General features: G+C 40.0%; 1 protein-coding gene across 1 annotated transcript; it reads right to left on the minus strand.

Moving 5' to 3' along the window:
* Positions 1-43: 43 nt before the first annotated feature.
* get4 (guided entry of tail-anchored proteins factor 4) lies at positions 44-14835 on the minus strand. The gene is made up of 9 exons (XM_084433663.1): positions 14662-14835; positions 12203-12281; positions 11983-12064; positions 9343-9492; positions 9110-9248; positions 4060-4200; positions 2208-2283; positions 1843-1915; positions 44-853 (listed from the first exon to the last, which is right to left on the minus strand). The coding sequence occupies exons 1-9, from the start codon at positions 14799-14801 to the stop codon at positions 765-767; spliced, it is 969 nt and encodes a 322-aa protein (XP_084289789.1). The 5' UTR covers positions 14802-14835; the 3' UTR covers positions 44-764.
* Positions 14836-14994: the final 159 nt, after the last annotated feature.

Here is a 14994-nt window from a genome sequence, read left to right on the forward strand (position 1 = left end):
GAGCTTTCTATTTACTTTAATGAAGAAAAACAGGACACGCTCATTTGTTACATCCACCTCTATCCTTTTATTACGTTCAATCATACGTCAGCAGAGAATGAAGCGGCCTCCTGGCGACCGATACATTTATAACAGCACATTCACACTTCAATCAACACAAACATGCATTCACCTACCCGCTCACGCAAACGTGTACGATGTGTGCTTTTCTCATCCTCACGCATACAATGTAACAGAAGTGGTGAATTGTCCCATCAAGGATACCGCGGTATCCCCGTTAAGATCTAACTGTGCGGACACACGAAACCAAGCCATGTTCGGATTTGAGCTATCATACTGAAGAATTTATCAAAGTATATTAGCGTGGATTATAAGTTAGGAGCAACTGAATTACTTTTTATTAATACATCGAGCAGCCGCCACCCTCTGTGGCAGGACAGGACCAGGGTCCCTCTCACAAACGAGGGTCCCTGACACCAAGAGCTCAGTAGAACTACAAATGGAGGGCGTTATAATTACATCTGAAGTGCGTCTGTTTCTGCTCGTTTATGATTTTTGTTCAACAGTCCGGGAAGTTTGATATTGTTGCACCTTCATTCTATAAAAACTATACACAGAACAAAGTCCAACAATAACAGGAAAGAGTTAGTTATTGAAAAAGAGCGCCCAAACGGATGCATGATTGGTCATTGTTCACTTCAGTGAATGGTTTGGTGTGGGGCTGGTTTATAATTTTGGGACAAGTGAGCCTCCTGTCAGATGCTTTAGTCCAGCTCAATGGGGCTGCTGTCCTCCTGAGCTTCCTCACCCTCCTCTTCCTCACCTGAGCCCATTAGGCTATTCAATAGGTTTCCTAACACAAAGAAAACAAACCAGAATATAGTCATTTTTAAATGTCTTCACAACATACCCTTGGATTAAACTGTGATATATAACCGGACATTTACACAAAAAACTTGGGCGATAATAGTTACATTTTGCAAAAAAAGAAAGAAAAAAAAGGGCAGTTAAGATTAGTTAAATACTATCGAGTTTACTGTATGTACGCAGATAAAGTAGTATGTCCAAATTTAAATAATATACTTTACATTTTTCAATTATGTAACAAGCAGTTGAGCTTTGCATGCATCCAGGTATTGTTGGATATACCCATATAGTAGCTGTATAATTATGAAACTTGTGATGTTTTGTTTTTTAACAATTTGGTAAAGTGACTAACCGAATTACAATTTGGTGATGTGTATTATTGACACAGTTAAGTGATGCATGTAAATGATGGGGTCATCATTTTTAAATGAATAATTTGGGTCTGAAATTGCGACCAAATCTCTGCATTCATGTCACAAAATCTGGTGAAAGTCTTCCCACAACAGTGAGAGTGCCATAGGGAAGGACTAATGCTATTTGACATGCTTCTGAAATTAAACATTCAACAAGACAAAAGAGCATCAGTGAGTGCTATTATTACAGTTGATTATAGTGACAGTTGGATGTTTTAAACGTACAGCAATTGCCTGCTAGGCTCCAATAAAAGTGTATTACTAAATATGGGTTTTTCTGTTTTTTACAAGCTGAGATAAAAGTGAAAATGATCCTCTTATCAACAGGATACCACAGATGCTCTCTATAGACATCAAGCTGTATTTAACCCAAAGCACTCCTTTAAAAACAGGCTAAAAGACTGCAAACACCGAACATACAAGTGCTACAGTTCTAAGACAAATTCCATTTCAACATAGTAGATATTTTAACTACTTTTGGAAAATGAATGCATGTGTGCTCCTTCATAATCTGGGTGCATAGGTGTTTCTGTAGTCAAACAGAGGCAGGGATGTTTCTTACCTAGCAAACCACCATATGATGACGACTGTTTAGGTGGCACTCCAAAGAACAGCTGTCCTATTCTATCCAGATACTGGGGTCAAGAGAAGAACAATGTGTGTTATAAACATTAAAGAAGTCCAAACGTCTTATCTCATACAGAATCCAAATTAAATTTTTATCTCTCTGAATAATGCCTGCGACTTCTAACATATTTACTCTGTAATAACAATATAATTACATAGGACCCCGACTGAGAAGCACTGATGTAGACAGCTCACTAGGTCAGGAGCAGAGCTAGTGTTTCAGTCATTCTGTCTACCATTGAATCTCTAGGTACTGAGAAAGACTGTTTTTGATGTTAAAGAGTGTTTTCAGCAACTTACCTCGTTGTACATAGGGTCTCTCTTCAGTGATGGCTGATACTGCTCACATAACACTGTAAAGACGGTCAACTTCCCACTGGAAATGAAACCACATACAATCCAGAGGTTGTGTTAACCGTTTTGATCCATTATTTGTTAAAAAACACTGATGGATCATATAAAATATCAGTTAAAGCTATTTGGCCTGTGGGAGGGCTCTTCAACTCCAGTGTCCCTCAGACTTCAGAAACAATCTCAATGTAACCCATCTCTCTGTAATTTACAAGTAATTCTGAACAACTCTATTAACTCTCTTGTTCCCATGTGCTTGTTTAGGGTTAGAGCTAAACTCTGGCACTGACCCAAATGGAACCCTAACCTCTCGCGATCTTCCACCAAGTCCACACTTTTGTGACGTAATACCACTTTGACTGTCTTGGCAAAAGTGAGCATTGAGGGCACATATCGGCCGCAAAGGGGGCGCTTGCGAGCACCCTTCTGAAATCTCAAAGGACAAATGGGACACCCTAGAGGTCTTGTGGATTTAAAGGGTTAGTTCACCCAAAAATGACATTTCTGTCAGTAATTACTCTCCCTCATGTCGTTCCAAACCCGTAAGACCTTTGTTCATCTTCGGAACTCAAATGAAAGTATTTTTTTCTGATCCCTCCATAGACAGCAACGTCATTGCAACTTTGACGTTTGACGAAGGCCCAGAAAGGTAGAAAAGACATCATTAAAATAGTCCATGTGACTACAGTGGTTCAAATGTAATGTTATGAAGCGATGAGAATACTTTTTGTGCGCAACAAACAAACCAAAATATTGACTTTATTCAACCATTTCTTCTCTTCTGTGTCAGATCTCCTACAATATTCGCGTACACTAGTCACATTGATGCTCATGCAGGAGCCAGCCAATAGTGAGGTGGCGTTCTGACGTAGAACCCAGAAGCACTGCACTGTTTACACTACGTCAACAGCGTAGGAGAATGATGTAGAAGAGAAGAGATTGTTAATTAAGTTGTTATTTTGGGAGGGGGGGGGTTGCGCACAAAAGGTATTCTCGTCGCTTCATAACATTACATTTGAACCACTGTAGTCACATGGACTATTTTAACAATGTCTTTACTTTCTGGGCTTTGTAAGTTGCAATGACGTCGCGGTCTATGGAGGGATCAGAAAGCTCTCGGATCAAAAATATCTTAATTTGTGTTACGAAGATGAACGGAGGTCTTACTGGTTTGGAACGACATGGTGTGCGTAATTAATGACAGGATTTTTATTTTTGGGTGAACTAACCCTTTAACAGACATACGCAGGAGGCAGCCATTATATGTCCACAAGACCGTAAGTGCACACAAGGGGCTCTAAAACAGGACACTAGCCCTCCAGGACTGGGGTTGAAAAGCCTGGGTTTATTGCGTGTCTCTACTACACATTCTGTACATTCCCACAGCAAAGGATGCTAACAAGCATTAGAAGTTAGGAAACATCATGTTTTAAATAGACTGGAAAAGATGCTTAAGTAAGAAGTTGGTTGGAGAAATTCACAGGATACTCTTTCTTTAAATAAGGTGACCAGATCTCAAGACCAAACTGTTTTTTTGTTGTTTTTTTTATAGGAGAATAAGAATACACATTACGATAGAAGAATAAATAGAAAAGGCAGAGGACCAGCTACACAGCTCTTGGTAAGACTAAAATAGCTCAGTATAGCAGTCACACTGATATCAAACGTCGCAATACTTTTCCGATGCATAAAAATAGAGCATGACAGAAAACGTCCACCCAGACTGTCAATGTGATTATTTGTAGAACACCCTCTGACATCCACAGAATTTTACAATGTAGGGTTAGGGTTAGTCTCTTACCCATCAACAGCCAGCAGAAGGAACCACAGGAAATTGAGCAGAGGCTGCACAAATGGAGGGCCCTTCTCTAAAGATGGGTGCTTCTGTGTGTATGTGGTGAACACCACCAATGCGCTAGTCTTGTTTTTTAGACAAAGGAACCTGCAGCCAAGACAAGATGAGATGAGATATATATCAGTCATAATGAAAATAAAACAGGAATCAACATATATGTACCAAATATTATATTGACTATGTGACAAGCACGAAAATGTTCGCATCAAGTTTAGTTGACTAGATGGGCAAGAAGTAGTTCATACATCGTACTCGTGCACTATTTTCCAATTATTCTAAATGCTATTCATATGATAGCTCTGTGTGAGAAACAGACCCAAACTTATGATGTTCCCTTTTGTTTTTGGTTCAATCAACATTGCGCCAGCAGCTGACGCTATGGGAAACAGCTTTCTCCAAAAAACTGAAGCGCCAGTATAAAACACTGGCCCAATGGCACCTAATTGATGTGGGCTTTTTGCCTATATATAGCTGTGCCGAATGCCAGTTTCTTCAGAATCTTTCTACTTCAGCTATCGACTGCGCTTCATCTGATGAGGATGCCAAGATTGCTCTCAAATATCTGTTGCTTCAAATGGACCCTTTGTTTAAGGGACTTATCCAGCCATCCGATGGGCACAAGAGTTGCGTGTTCAAATTGGGCTGCACCCACACTGAAGCCGCTCTCAGTGAGACAGACTGCACTCACGTCGAAAACACGAGTTTCCACTGCACATGACAGCCGTTGGACCGGAAGTCATTCATTTCCAATGGAGTGTAGTACGGGAGTTGCTTGGAGTTCTGATCATATGCGTATGCGGAAACTTTGGATCTGATATGAGCTTCGGATGCATTTACATTTTTTTACTTCTGCGGTTAGACCGTATGCGACCGAATGTGATGTGTTCTGAATCAAAGCTATGAGCGTTAAGTTAGAATTACCTATATTTTAACACTGTAAAATGTTAATTATTTATTATTATTATTATTTTATATTCATTAAATCAATATTAATGTTGATTAGCTCTATAAAACCTACTATGTTTTATTTTAGATTTAGTGTGGATATATTCAAACAATGCATTACATTCATTAAAATCAGTAACACTTCACAATAAGGTTCATTAGTTAACATTAATGTATTAACTAACATGAACTAACCATGAGCAATACATTTGTTACTGTATTTGTTCATCTTTGTTAATAAAAATAAAGCTGTTCATTATTAGTTCATGCTAACTAATGTAGTTAACTAATGAACCTTATTGTAAACTGTTACCTTAAAATCATTTTACCATAGTGAATAAGCCGAGGTAACGATTGCGTCACTACCAATTTTCCTGGTTGCATTCACACCACCAGTAAGAAATCTGAAGTGATATAACCCGCGCTTGTTGTTGTGACTTATTTAGACAGCGCGGTGGACCTTTATTTTGACAGTGCTGAGCCAAAGCCAGAGCATACAGTGCTCGCATTCATTAGTTTACGATCTGTCTAACAGTCCTGTCGCAGAAATACATAATCATGTAGCGTACACTTAGGTCACTGGTAGTTCCTATTGTGATGGTTTAGACCCTACTCTGAAGCTAAATTAGTTCCTCCAAAAGGAGTTCCTAGAACTAAAATCGTTCCTAGTTCCTGCGGGGCGAACACGCCAAAAAACGGGTACTTCTGCCAATAGTTCTACTTTTCTATGAAATGGTTCCTCCGGTGCAAAAGCCCCTTTGAACTCCCCTTAAACTAGGGCTGAACGATTAATCGCAATAAAACCGCACGTGATTTGGCAAAGGCTGCGATTATTTTATGCGCAGCTTGTCAGTGGCAACTGGCTGATTGGTAGTAAATACTGCCCCATTTGAACGCCAGAGGGCGCTCTCATGTAAACACGATAAATATGCCCCACCGCAGAAGTACAATAATGCATCATTCCAGGAAATCGCTGTAGCTGAATAAACAGAAGATTGAAACGCTTTGACTAAATGCATGTTATTAAATGTTGTCTGTTGTTGGACAAGAGGTTCATAAATGCTACTCATGTTTTGGAAAGATGTTTGACGCATGTTTTTTCAAATGCACGTTATAAGTGACTCAAACTCACAGTGCTTTCAGATGGAGCAGCGTTCACAGAGCCGTACATCAATGACAAGCTGCGCATAAAAAAAAAAAATAACCGCAGTCTTTGCGATTTTAAAATCGCGCTAAGCCATCTCGATTTAAGTGCGATTAAATGTAAAGTGCGATTAATCGTTCAGCCCTACCTTAAACCCGCATCCTCACCCATACTGTTTGCAAGAGCTGACCTCCGCCCCTCCCCTGGAGCCTGCGGTTTAATCATGTTTGGCCAATCAGACGATGGGAATGACGGCATGTTACTGGCTGCCTCTGAGGAGGAAGAATGGTCAAGTACACCGGAGGAGTCCGTCTTGCATTCCCTGTCAGGTCTGGAGTTCCTAACCAATACCAGCAGCCATATCACCCTGTAACCCAAGACTGGTTGCCCACTGAAGCTAAGCAGGGTTGAGCCTGGTTAGTACCTGGATGGGAGACCTTTAAACCAGGCTGCTGCTGGAAGAGGTGTTAGTGAGGCCAGCAGGGGGTGCTCACCCTGTGGCCTGTGTGGGTCCTAATGCCCCATTATAGTGATGGGGACACAATACTGTCAAAGAGCACCGTCCTTCGGATGAGACGTTAAACCGAGGTCCTGACTCTCTGTGGTCACAAAAAATCCCAGGCTGTCATTCGAAAGAGTAGGGGTGTAACCCTGGCATCCTGGCCAAATTTGCCCAGTGGCCTCTGTCCATCATGGCCTCCTAATAATCCCTATATATATATATTATATTATATTATATATACACACACTAATTGGCTTTATCACTCGGTCTCCTCTCCACCAATAAGCTGGTGTGTGGTGGGCGTTCTGGCGCAATATGGCTGCCATCGCATCTTCCAGGTGGATACTGCACATTGGTGGTGGTTGAGGAGATTCCCCCTTCCATATGTAACAGCGCTTTGAGTGCCGAGAAAAGCGCTATATAAATGTAATGAATTATAATCATGGTGACACGCAGCTGTCTCAGTACTGGCAGCGTGGATTTTTTTTATCTGAAAGGCATAGAGCTGAGCCAGATTTCCAAGCAAAAGTCTATCAGGACAGACACATCCAGTACTGGTTCGGGTCCACTGTGTGGTGACAGGGCAGCTTTCTGTATCTATAAAGATGCGAAGAAAGCGTGGCACATCATTTGCCTAGAACTACTGCCAGTGCATCTGCTGCTCAAAATGTTTCATCTGGAGTTACAGAACCACCATGTTCTTGTTTGCATGGACAACACTGAATTGTGGTGTGGACATGCTGTCGTGACTAGGAGAAGTCCCAGGAGTAAGGAGACCACGTCCAGAGATCGTTATGATGATTTGGAACATTTTCGGTAGAGTGGAGGTGGATCTGTTTGCCTCCGTGGAGAACATTCATTGCCCGATTTTCTGTTCAGTGTTGCATGCCTATCTGGGAGTGGGTGCACTGCTGCGCAAATGCACTGGGAGACTGTCATGCTGATAGCACCGAAATGGCCCAGTCGCCTGTGGTTCCCAGTGATCGTGGAACTGCTTGCTGCAGCTCTGTGGCCCATTCAGTGCTTTAGCCAAGTATAGGCTTTCTGAATAGCATTTTGTGTTATGGGGTTGCACTAACAGCTTTCCAGTATCAAAACCGAGTTCATCACATTGACTCGTGGATGCCATTTCATTGGCTAATAACTCTCAGGGCTTGCACTGCCCTTTTGGAGTAAGAACCCATTCTACCAGAGGAAGGGCTTCGTCCTGGGCATTAGCAAATGTCGTGCCCATCTAAGCATAAGCATGGCGACAAGATGTCCTCAACTAATACTTTTGCTAGGTTTTATAACCTAGATGTCTTCACAGATCTTCTGTGCTTGGTGCTGAACAGCATTGGCCACCAAGAAGGATTTTTAAGATGTTTGCTCATGGTATGAACCATTATTTTGGTTGTATTGTATTTGCTTAGGTGCTGATGGACTCGCCACTTAGCATAACTTAGAAAGACAGCAGCGAGTCAGTGAACATCAATGATACATGCCAGTATTACTGTCATCAGTATCTCTTTAATGGTGAAGTGCTGGCTTTGACACTACTTTTAATGAGGTTGTATGATACTGCTGATGGTAGTGTTGATATTTGTCTCACCACCACACAATAGGCAACAAGGTGACTTGTTGAGACTTTCCTCTCAACAGCTCCGCTCTTGAGCTGGGCCAGTTCTTCACTGTAATTAAACACGGTTCCATAGAGTCAGCTATTAACAATGTTGAGTGAACCAAAATCGAAAGGGAAACGTCTCTTGTTGCTTACGTAATCTCGGTTCTCTGAGATGAGGGAACAAGTCATTCCATTCAAGTATATGAGACATGCTACGCCTCATTGCCTTCAGTCGAAAGAATCTGAGGAATTGGTGCTTGGATACCATTGGCCAGTGTTTTACACCGCCATTACTCAATAGGGCTTCAGTATCTTTGGAGAAAGTTGTTTCCCAAATGCGTCAACTACTGAGGCAATGTCTGCTTAGTAGCTCTCAAGTCAAATATTATAGCACTGGACGGGTCGAATCAGATTTTACCTTAATGATGATTGGTCCTTATTGCACTAATGTCACAACATAAAACTTGAAATATCACATGTAAAGGCAACACAGCTGAACATAAGCGAACAACAGAAACCAAGATTTTTAAACTTAAAGTTGGGATTCATCACTCAAAGCTATTGTATAGCTTTAGAAGCCCCGAAATATTGTGCATGGGTGCATATTTTGGAGCACCAGTCCCTATTAACTTCTATACACTGTATGGCAGAGTGGCTGGCACATTCTTTTCTTGCATTTCTCGTTCTGTAGTGGACCTGGTCTGGAAATGCATTGGGGTGAATAAATGATAATAGAATTTTCAGTTTCAGGAATTAACTATTCCTTTACGAGCTGATTTTACACTGAAACTCCAGAACTCACTGTAAGACGGCTTGTGCTACAAACATGTCCACCTCTCCATGAAATCCTCGTGCTGATGAATACTCCACCAGCATCTGTGCACAGCCCTCTCCATCAGACGAGTGCAGGAAATGATAGCGGGATTCACTGTAGTTTTGCTCTAGATGCAAACAAATAAATGATGCAGGTTACACATTCTCAAAACAGCTGGTTGATCATTGATTGGATGATCATTGTCAATGTGTCTGTTTTACCTTTCCACAACGTGAGTGCCAGCAGCTGGTGTAGTTTGGGGTGGCCCAACTTCCCTGACCCTCCTGATGACCACTTGATCGCTCTGGAGACAAATGCTACTCTCTCTGGTGAATTTGGGTCCATCCGGCTGAAGAGTTTAGTCAAATGCTCTAGAACACACACCAAGAATGTAATTACACAATTAAAAAGCCATCATGTAACTTCTGCAGATGAAAAGAACCCAAGGAGATTTGAACAATACTTCTATTATAGGATTGACCAATATTGGATATTTATCATATTCTGTATTACTTTGTTTACAATATAAAATTAACCAATATTGTCAATATTTTGCAGGTTTTAATTTTGCTATCAAATATTGCCATAGACTTTCATAAAAACAGTTTAGCACCTGCGCCTTGTCTCATCACGTGACTGAAAGAGCATTAGACAAGGATAGTGTCTCTGAATCAGTAGTCTTCATTTACAAAATTGTCAGTTAAGTTTAAGTTAATTTACACAAAACAATTTGAATTCATATTTCTGCATTTCAATGAATTATTTCAATATCAACTACCTTCAACCTTTCAAGTTCAACCATCATAATAACATACTTGATCAATATCAACTACCTTCAACCTTTGGTTTCAAACCAAAAACCTGCCTTGATTATTTTAAACCTTACACTAATATTTTGAATATAGTAAAATTAAACCAGTTTGGAGGAAAAACATAATATCAAGATATACTGAATAGCGTGTGTGTATATGTATATGTATATATGTATATGTACAGTGCCCTCCACAATTAATGGCACCCCTGGTAAATATGATCAAAACTGGCTGTAACCTTTCATTGAAGTAAAAGAATTGAATGTGGGGGGGAAATCACATTATGAAATAAATGTTTTTCTCCAAAACACGTTGGCCACAATTATTGGCACCCTTTTATTAAATACTTTTTGCAATCTCCTTTTGACAAGATACCAGCTCTGAGTCTTCTCCTATAATGCCTGATGAGTTTGGAGAACACCTGACAAGAGATCAGAGACCATTCCTCCATACAGAATCTCTCCAGATCCTTCAGATTCCCAGATCCATGTTGGTGCTTCTCCTCTTCAGTTCAGCCCACTCATCAGGTCAGGGGACTGGGACGGTCATGGCAGAAGCTTCATTTTGTGCTCCGCAACAAATTTTTGTGTTGATTTTGATGTTTGTTTTGGATCGTTGTCCTGATGGAAGATCCAGCCACGGCCCATTATAAGATTTCTAGCAGAAGGCGTCAGGTTTTGATTTTTTATCTGTTGATATTTGATAGAATCCACGATGCCATGTATCTGAACAAGAAGTCCAGGACCTCCAGCAGAAAAATATGCCCACAACATTAAAGATCCAACAGTATATTAAATTGTACACATGGGGTACTTTTTATCCTTGTGTTCACCAAACCCATCTAGTGTGTTTGCTGCCAAAAAGCTCTTTATTTAGTCTCATCTGACCACAGAACCCTGTGCCGTTTGAAGTTCCAGTCATGTCTGACAATTAAATTTGCTGGAGTTTGTTTCTGGAGGAGCGAGGAGGATTTTTCTTGAAACCCTCCCAAACAACATGTGGGGATGTAGGGTTTTTTTTAGTTGGTTTTTCTTGGCTTTCTGACCCCAAGACTCAACTAATCTCTGCAATTCTCCATCTGTGATCCTTGAAGAGTCTTTGGCCACTCAAACTTTCATCCTCGCCGTGCATTAAGACAGTATCGACACACGTCCTCTTCCTGGCAGATTTGTAACATCTTTAGTTGATTGGAACTTCTTAATTATTGCCCTGATGGTCAAAATGGGGATTTTCAATTCTTTAGCTATTGTCTTACAGCCACTTTCTATTTTGTGAAGTTCAACAATCTTTTGCTACGCATCAGAACTATATTCTTTGGTTTTACTCATTGTGATGGATGATTAAGGGGATTTGGCCTTTGTGTTTCCTCATATTTAAACTCCTGTGAAACACGAAGTCATGGCTGGACAGTTTCATGTTCCTAGTCACCCTGGTGTACTAAAAAAGGTAAATATTAATGGCAATATACTTCAGAGATATTTTACTCGTAAAAAATTCTAGGGGTGCCAAATAATTGTGGCCAACGTGTTTTGGAGAAAAACATTTATTTCATAATGTGATTTCCCCCCACTTTCAATTCTTTTACTTCAATGAAAGGTTAGAATTTTGCACATTTTTTGAATGAAAGATCAAAAGGATAAACGATGCAGATTTTTTTTTTTTCAGCCAGTTTTGATCATATTTACCAGGGGTGCCATTAATTGTGGAGGGCACTGTATGTGTGTATATATATATATAAAAATTAAATAATATGTAATGTCTTATTTAACTATATTCCCAGTGTCATATGTTTACAAAGAGTACCACACATAACAGAGTGAATCATGCAAAGCTATTGCATTTAATAGCCTGGTGATGCAGTACAATTAACTCATTGTTGGCTATCATTTAACACATTTGTTTTAGCCTAAAGATGTATAAACATCCTGAATATTCAGAAAATTCAGCTCTAACTACATGTAAAGTAAAATATAATTAACAACACCTCGAACTGTACAGTATTTGCCAAAATAACAATCACCAACATAATATGACTTTCAATAAACTCACCTAGTGTCTCATCGTCTATTTTGGCCCCAGATTTCTCCAGGGACTCTAGTACCAGCATGGACAGATCTGCAGCACTGTTTTGCTGCTCAGGAAACACAGAAGGTGGGAAGATCTACTAAAAGCCAACTGTCTCAGTAACAACTGACCTGTTCAGAGCTTTAATGACATGATAAAGTATAGCCTCTAAATGAGCTATAGCAGATGACAGAGGAACACATACCTGATTATAACTAAAGAAGAGCAAAGCTCCATTGTACATCAACTCTCTGGCCTCTGCATACTTCGCTTGTGACATGTACCTGCACCCAAAACATGTTATTATTAACATGATGTTTCTGAGGTCACACAGGGGTCATGGAACAAAGAACAATAATTCATCATTTTATTATGAATTAAACAATAACTAATTAACAATAATACTTTTAAGTAAGCATGAAACGGAAGTTGCGATAGTCTTTTCCTCCCTATTATGACGTATAAGTGAAACGGCTCCTCAGACAAGAAAAAAAAAAAAAGTAGGGTTGGACTTTATTTTGTCCATGAAACCGTGTCTTATCATAAAAGCGTATGCAGTGATCCTCTTTATAATTACATTTCATGTTTTTTTTTTGGGGGGGGGGGGGGGGGGGGGGGGGGGGGTTCTGAATGTTCCTCCATACAGGGGTTGGACAAGGAAACTGAAACACCTGGGGGGTATTCCAGAAAGCAGGTTAAGTGACATACCGGTTCCAAAAACGGAGGTAATTTTCAGAGTATGCAAGAAGACATAGCAACTCACTCCCTGAGCATAACCTACAGGTTCTGTTCCAGGGTTAGTTTACATCAGAGGTGTTCAGTGGCGCATGCGTGCCCTATTGATAAAACTCCAGTGGGCGTGACAGATTGTGCACAATATTATATATATATATATGTTATATCGACATACACTATAAAAACAAGTAGTTTTTTTTTTACTTATTCTATGCTATAATGTATTTCTATAATATAAAAAAAAATCATATAGGCTACCTTTCCTTTCAAGCAATGTGGAAGCGAAATGATTAAACATAAAAAACTAAAATAAACGTATATAGCCTTGTCAATTCATCGCTCTGTTGAGAATGACTTGTGTGTTAACCGTGAACATACTCTGGGTTGGCTAAACTTTGACGGTAAGATAATCTTGCTTTCTGGAATACCCCCTTTGTTTTAGACAATCATTTATTAGTGTGGTGTAGGGCCTCCTTTTGCAGCCAATACAGCATCAATTTGACTTGGGAATGACTGATACAAGTCCTTCACAGTGGCCAGAAGGGATTTTGAGCCATTTCTCTTCCAGAACAGTTGCCAGGTCACTATGCGATGCTGGTGGAGGAAAACGTTTTCCGTTGACCAAAGTGGCACAAAAATATTTAGATCTGGTGACTATGCAGGCCATGGGAGACGTTCAACTTTCAACGTTCAACTCAAAAATTGTCGAATTAGACTTTTAAACGCAAGTATTGGGTTTCAACTTACTCAAATATTGTAACAAATAAATCCAAATGTTGACATATCTTTCTAAGATGCACTTATATCTAGTTAATGCTTTTTTATATATACAGAAATGGAAGGTGAACATATTTAGACAGTTTGTGAACCCCGTTTTGTTTTCAGACATTTTAATATAACTTTCAAAAAAGTCTAGTACAAAATGCTACTGTCACTCATCAATGGCAGCTGTCACAGTTGCTAAGCGACAAGAACAGTCCTCTGTAGGCTAGACCGTCCCATTTAACAACTCACGGTCAGATCTTCGTGGCCTTTGAACTGGGACACAGCCTATATTGGCCAGTGTTTCATTGTCCAACCCCTGTAGGTTGAAACTTAAGAAATCCCCCCTAAGAAATGGTAATAAAACTCAATGCCTTAGATAAACTTTTTATGAGGCTTTTTTCCCTCTTCATTATGATGTCAGTACAGTACAGTTTCATCACCCTGACATTTCTAATTTATTATCTGATATGTGCCATCTTTCATACTGATGTTGATTGTCACTCAATAGTGAGTAGACGACATTTAGGCACCAAATAGAGGAACCTTCAAATTCAATGCCTATAAAGGCCATCTTTGTAGGCAGCACACTAGGTTGAGACCATGATGTCCAAAAGGTAGGCAGCTCGATGGACAGCAGGTCAAAAAAGGAAGGAAGAATGAATGACAGATAATGTTTTAAGAAATAATCTCTTTATAACAATGTCTTTATCACATTGGTCTGTATTGTGGTCTAAATCTGATTATTTTAGACAGACACTTTAAACTGAAATTTCACAATTCTGCCGGTTTAAAAGCTATATTATTAAAACGCTTAAATTCAAAGAAATGTCCGAATTAATCTGATTGGCGTATAATATCACATTAGTTTTGGTGAGGAACTATTATATCATAGTTTAATTGATACATTATTCAGCTGGTGCAAATGTAAATCAACCTTGTTCTTTAGATTAGCATGTAGCTAAACAGGCTCACGCTGATATTTTGTCATGAATGACGTACAAAACAGCCAATCAGAAATTAGATTTGACCCAATGGGCGAGACAGGATGAGCAGCTGGCCAATCAGCGTAACCGAGGAACGTACTCAATTGACAACAAGAAAGATCTGGAAGCGACTGGGCCCGGACTAGTCATTATTACTCCGGCAAATAGCGATAAAGCTTACCTGAAGAATAATGTGCGGTACATCTGATGGGCCTCATAATAATCTCCTCTCTCCACACTGGCTCTCAGTTTGCCCTCCACTCGCTGTACTCCTCCGCGGTTCCTCGCGCTGGAGCTCTTCAGAGACTCCTGCTCCGACATGACTGCTCCGAACAACCAAACGCGATCACTGAGCCTTCAGAGTCGCCGTACTCACAATGACATATATGGCATCCACAGACTGACGGATAGATATTTCTAATATATTATTTGTTTTCTCGTTTAAGAATCATCACAAGAAAAGACAGCATACTTTTGGCACAGTAGAGAGACACGCATACAAAATAAAAGATAA

The sequence above is a fragment of the Rutilus rutilus genome (genome assembly GCF_951802725.1).
Source record: "Rutilus rutilus genome assembly, chromosome: 16".
Taxonomy (NCBI): domain Eukaryota; kingdom Metazoa; phylum Chordata; class Actinopteri; order Cypriniformes; family Leuciscidae; genus Rutilus; species Rutilus rutilus.

Coding starts and splice junctions, on each gene's coding strand:
- get4 (XM_084433663.1), bottom strand. CDS start 14,801: ATGTCGGAGCAGGAGTCTCTGAAGAGCTCCAGCGCGAGGAACCGCGGA. Junction 12,065..12,202: donor TCTTCTTTAGTTATAATCAG/GTATGTGTTCCT, acceptor TTTCCTGAGCAG/CAAAACAGTGCTGCAGATCT. Junction 1,916..2,207: donor GAGACCCTATGTACAACGAG/GTAAGTTGCTGA, acceptor TCTTGACCCCAG/TATCTGGATAGAATAGGACA.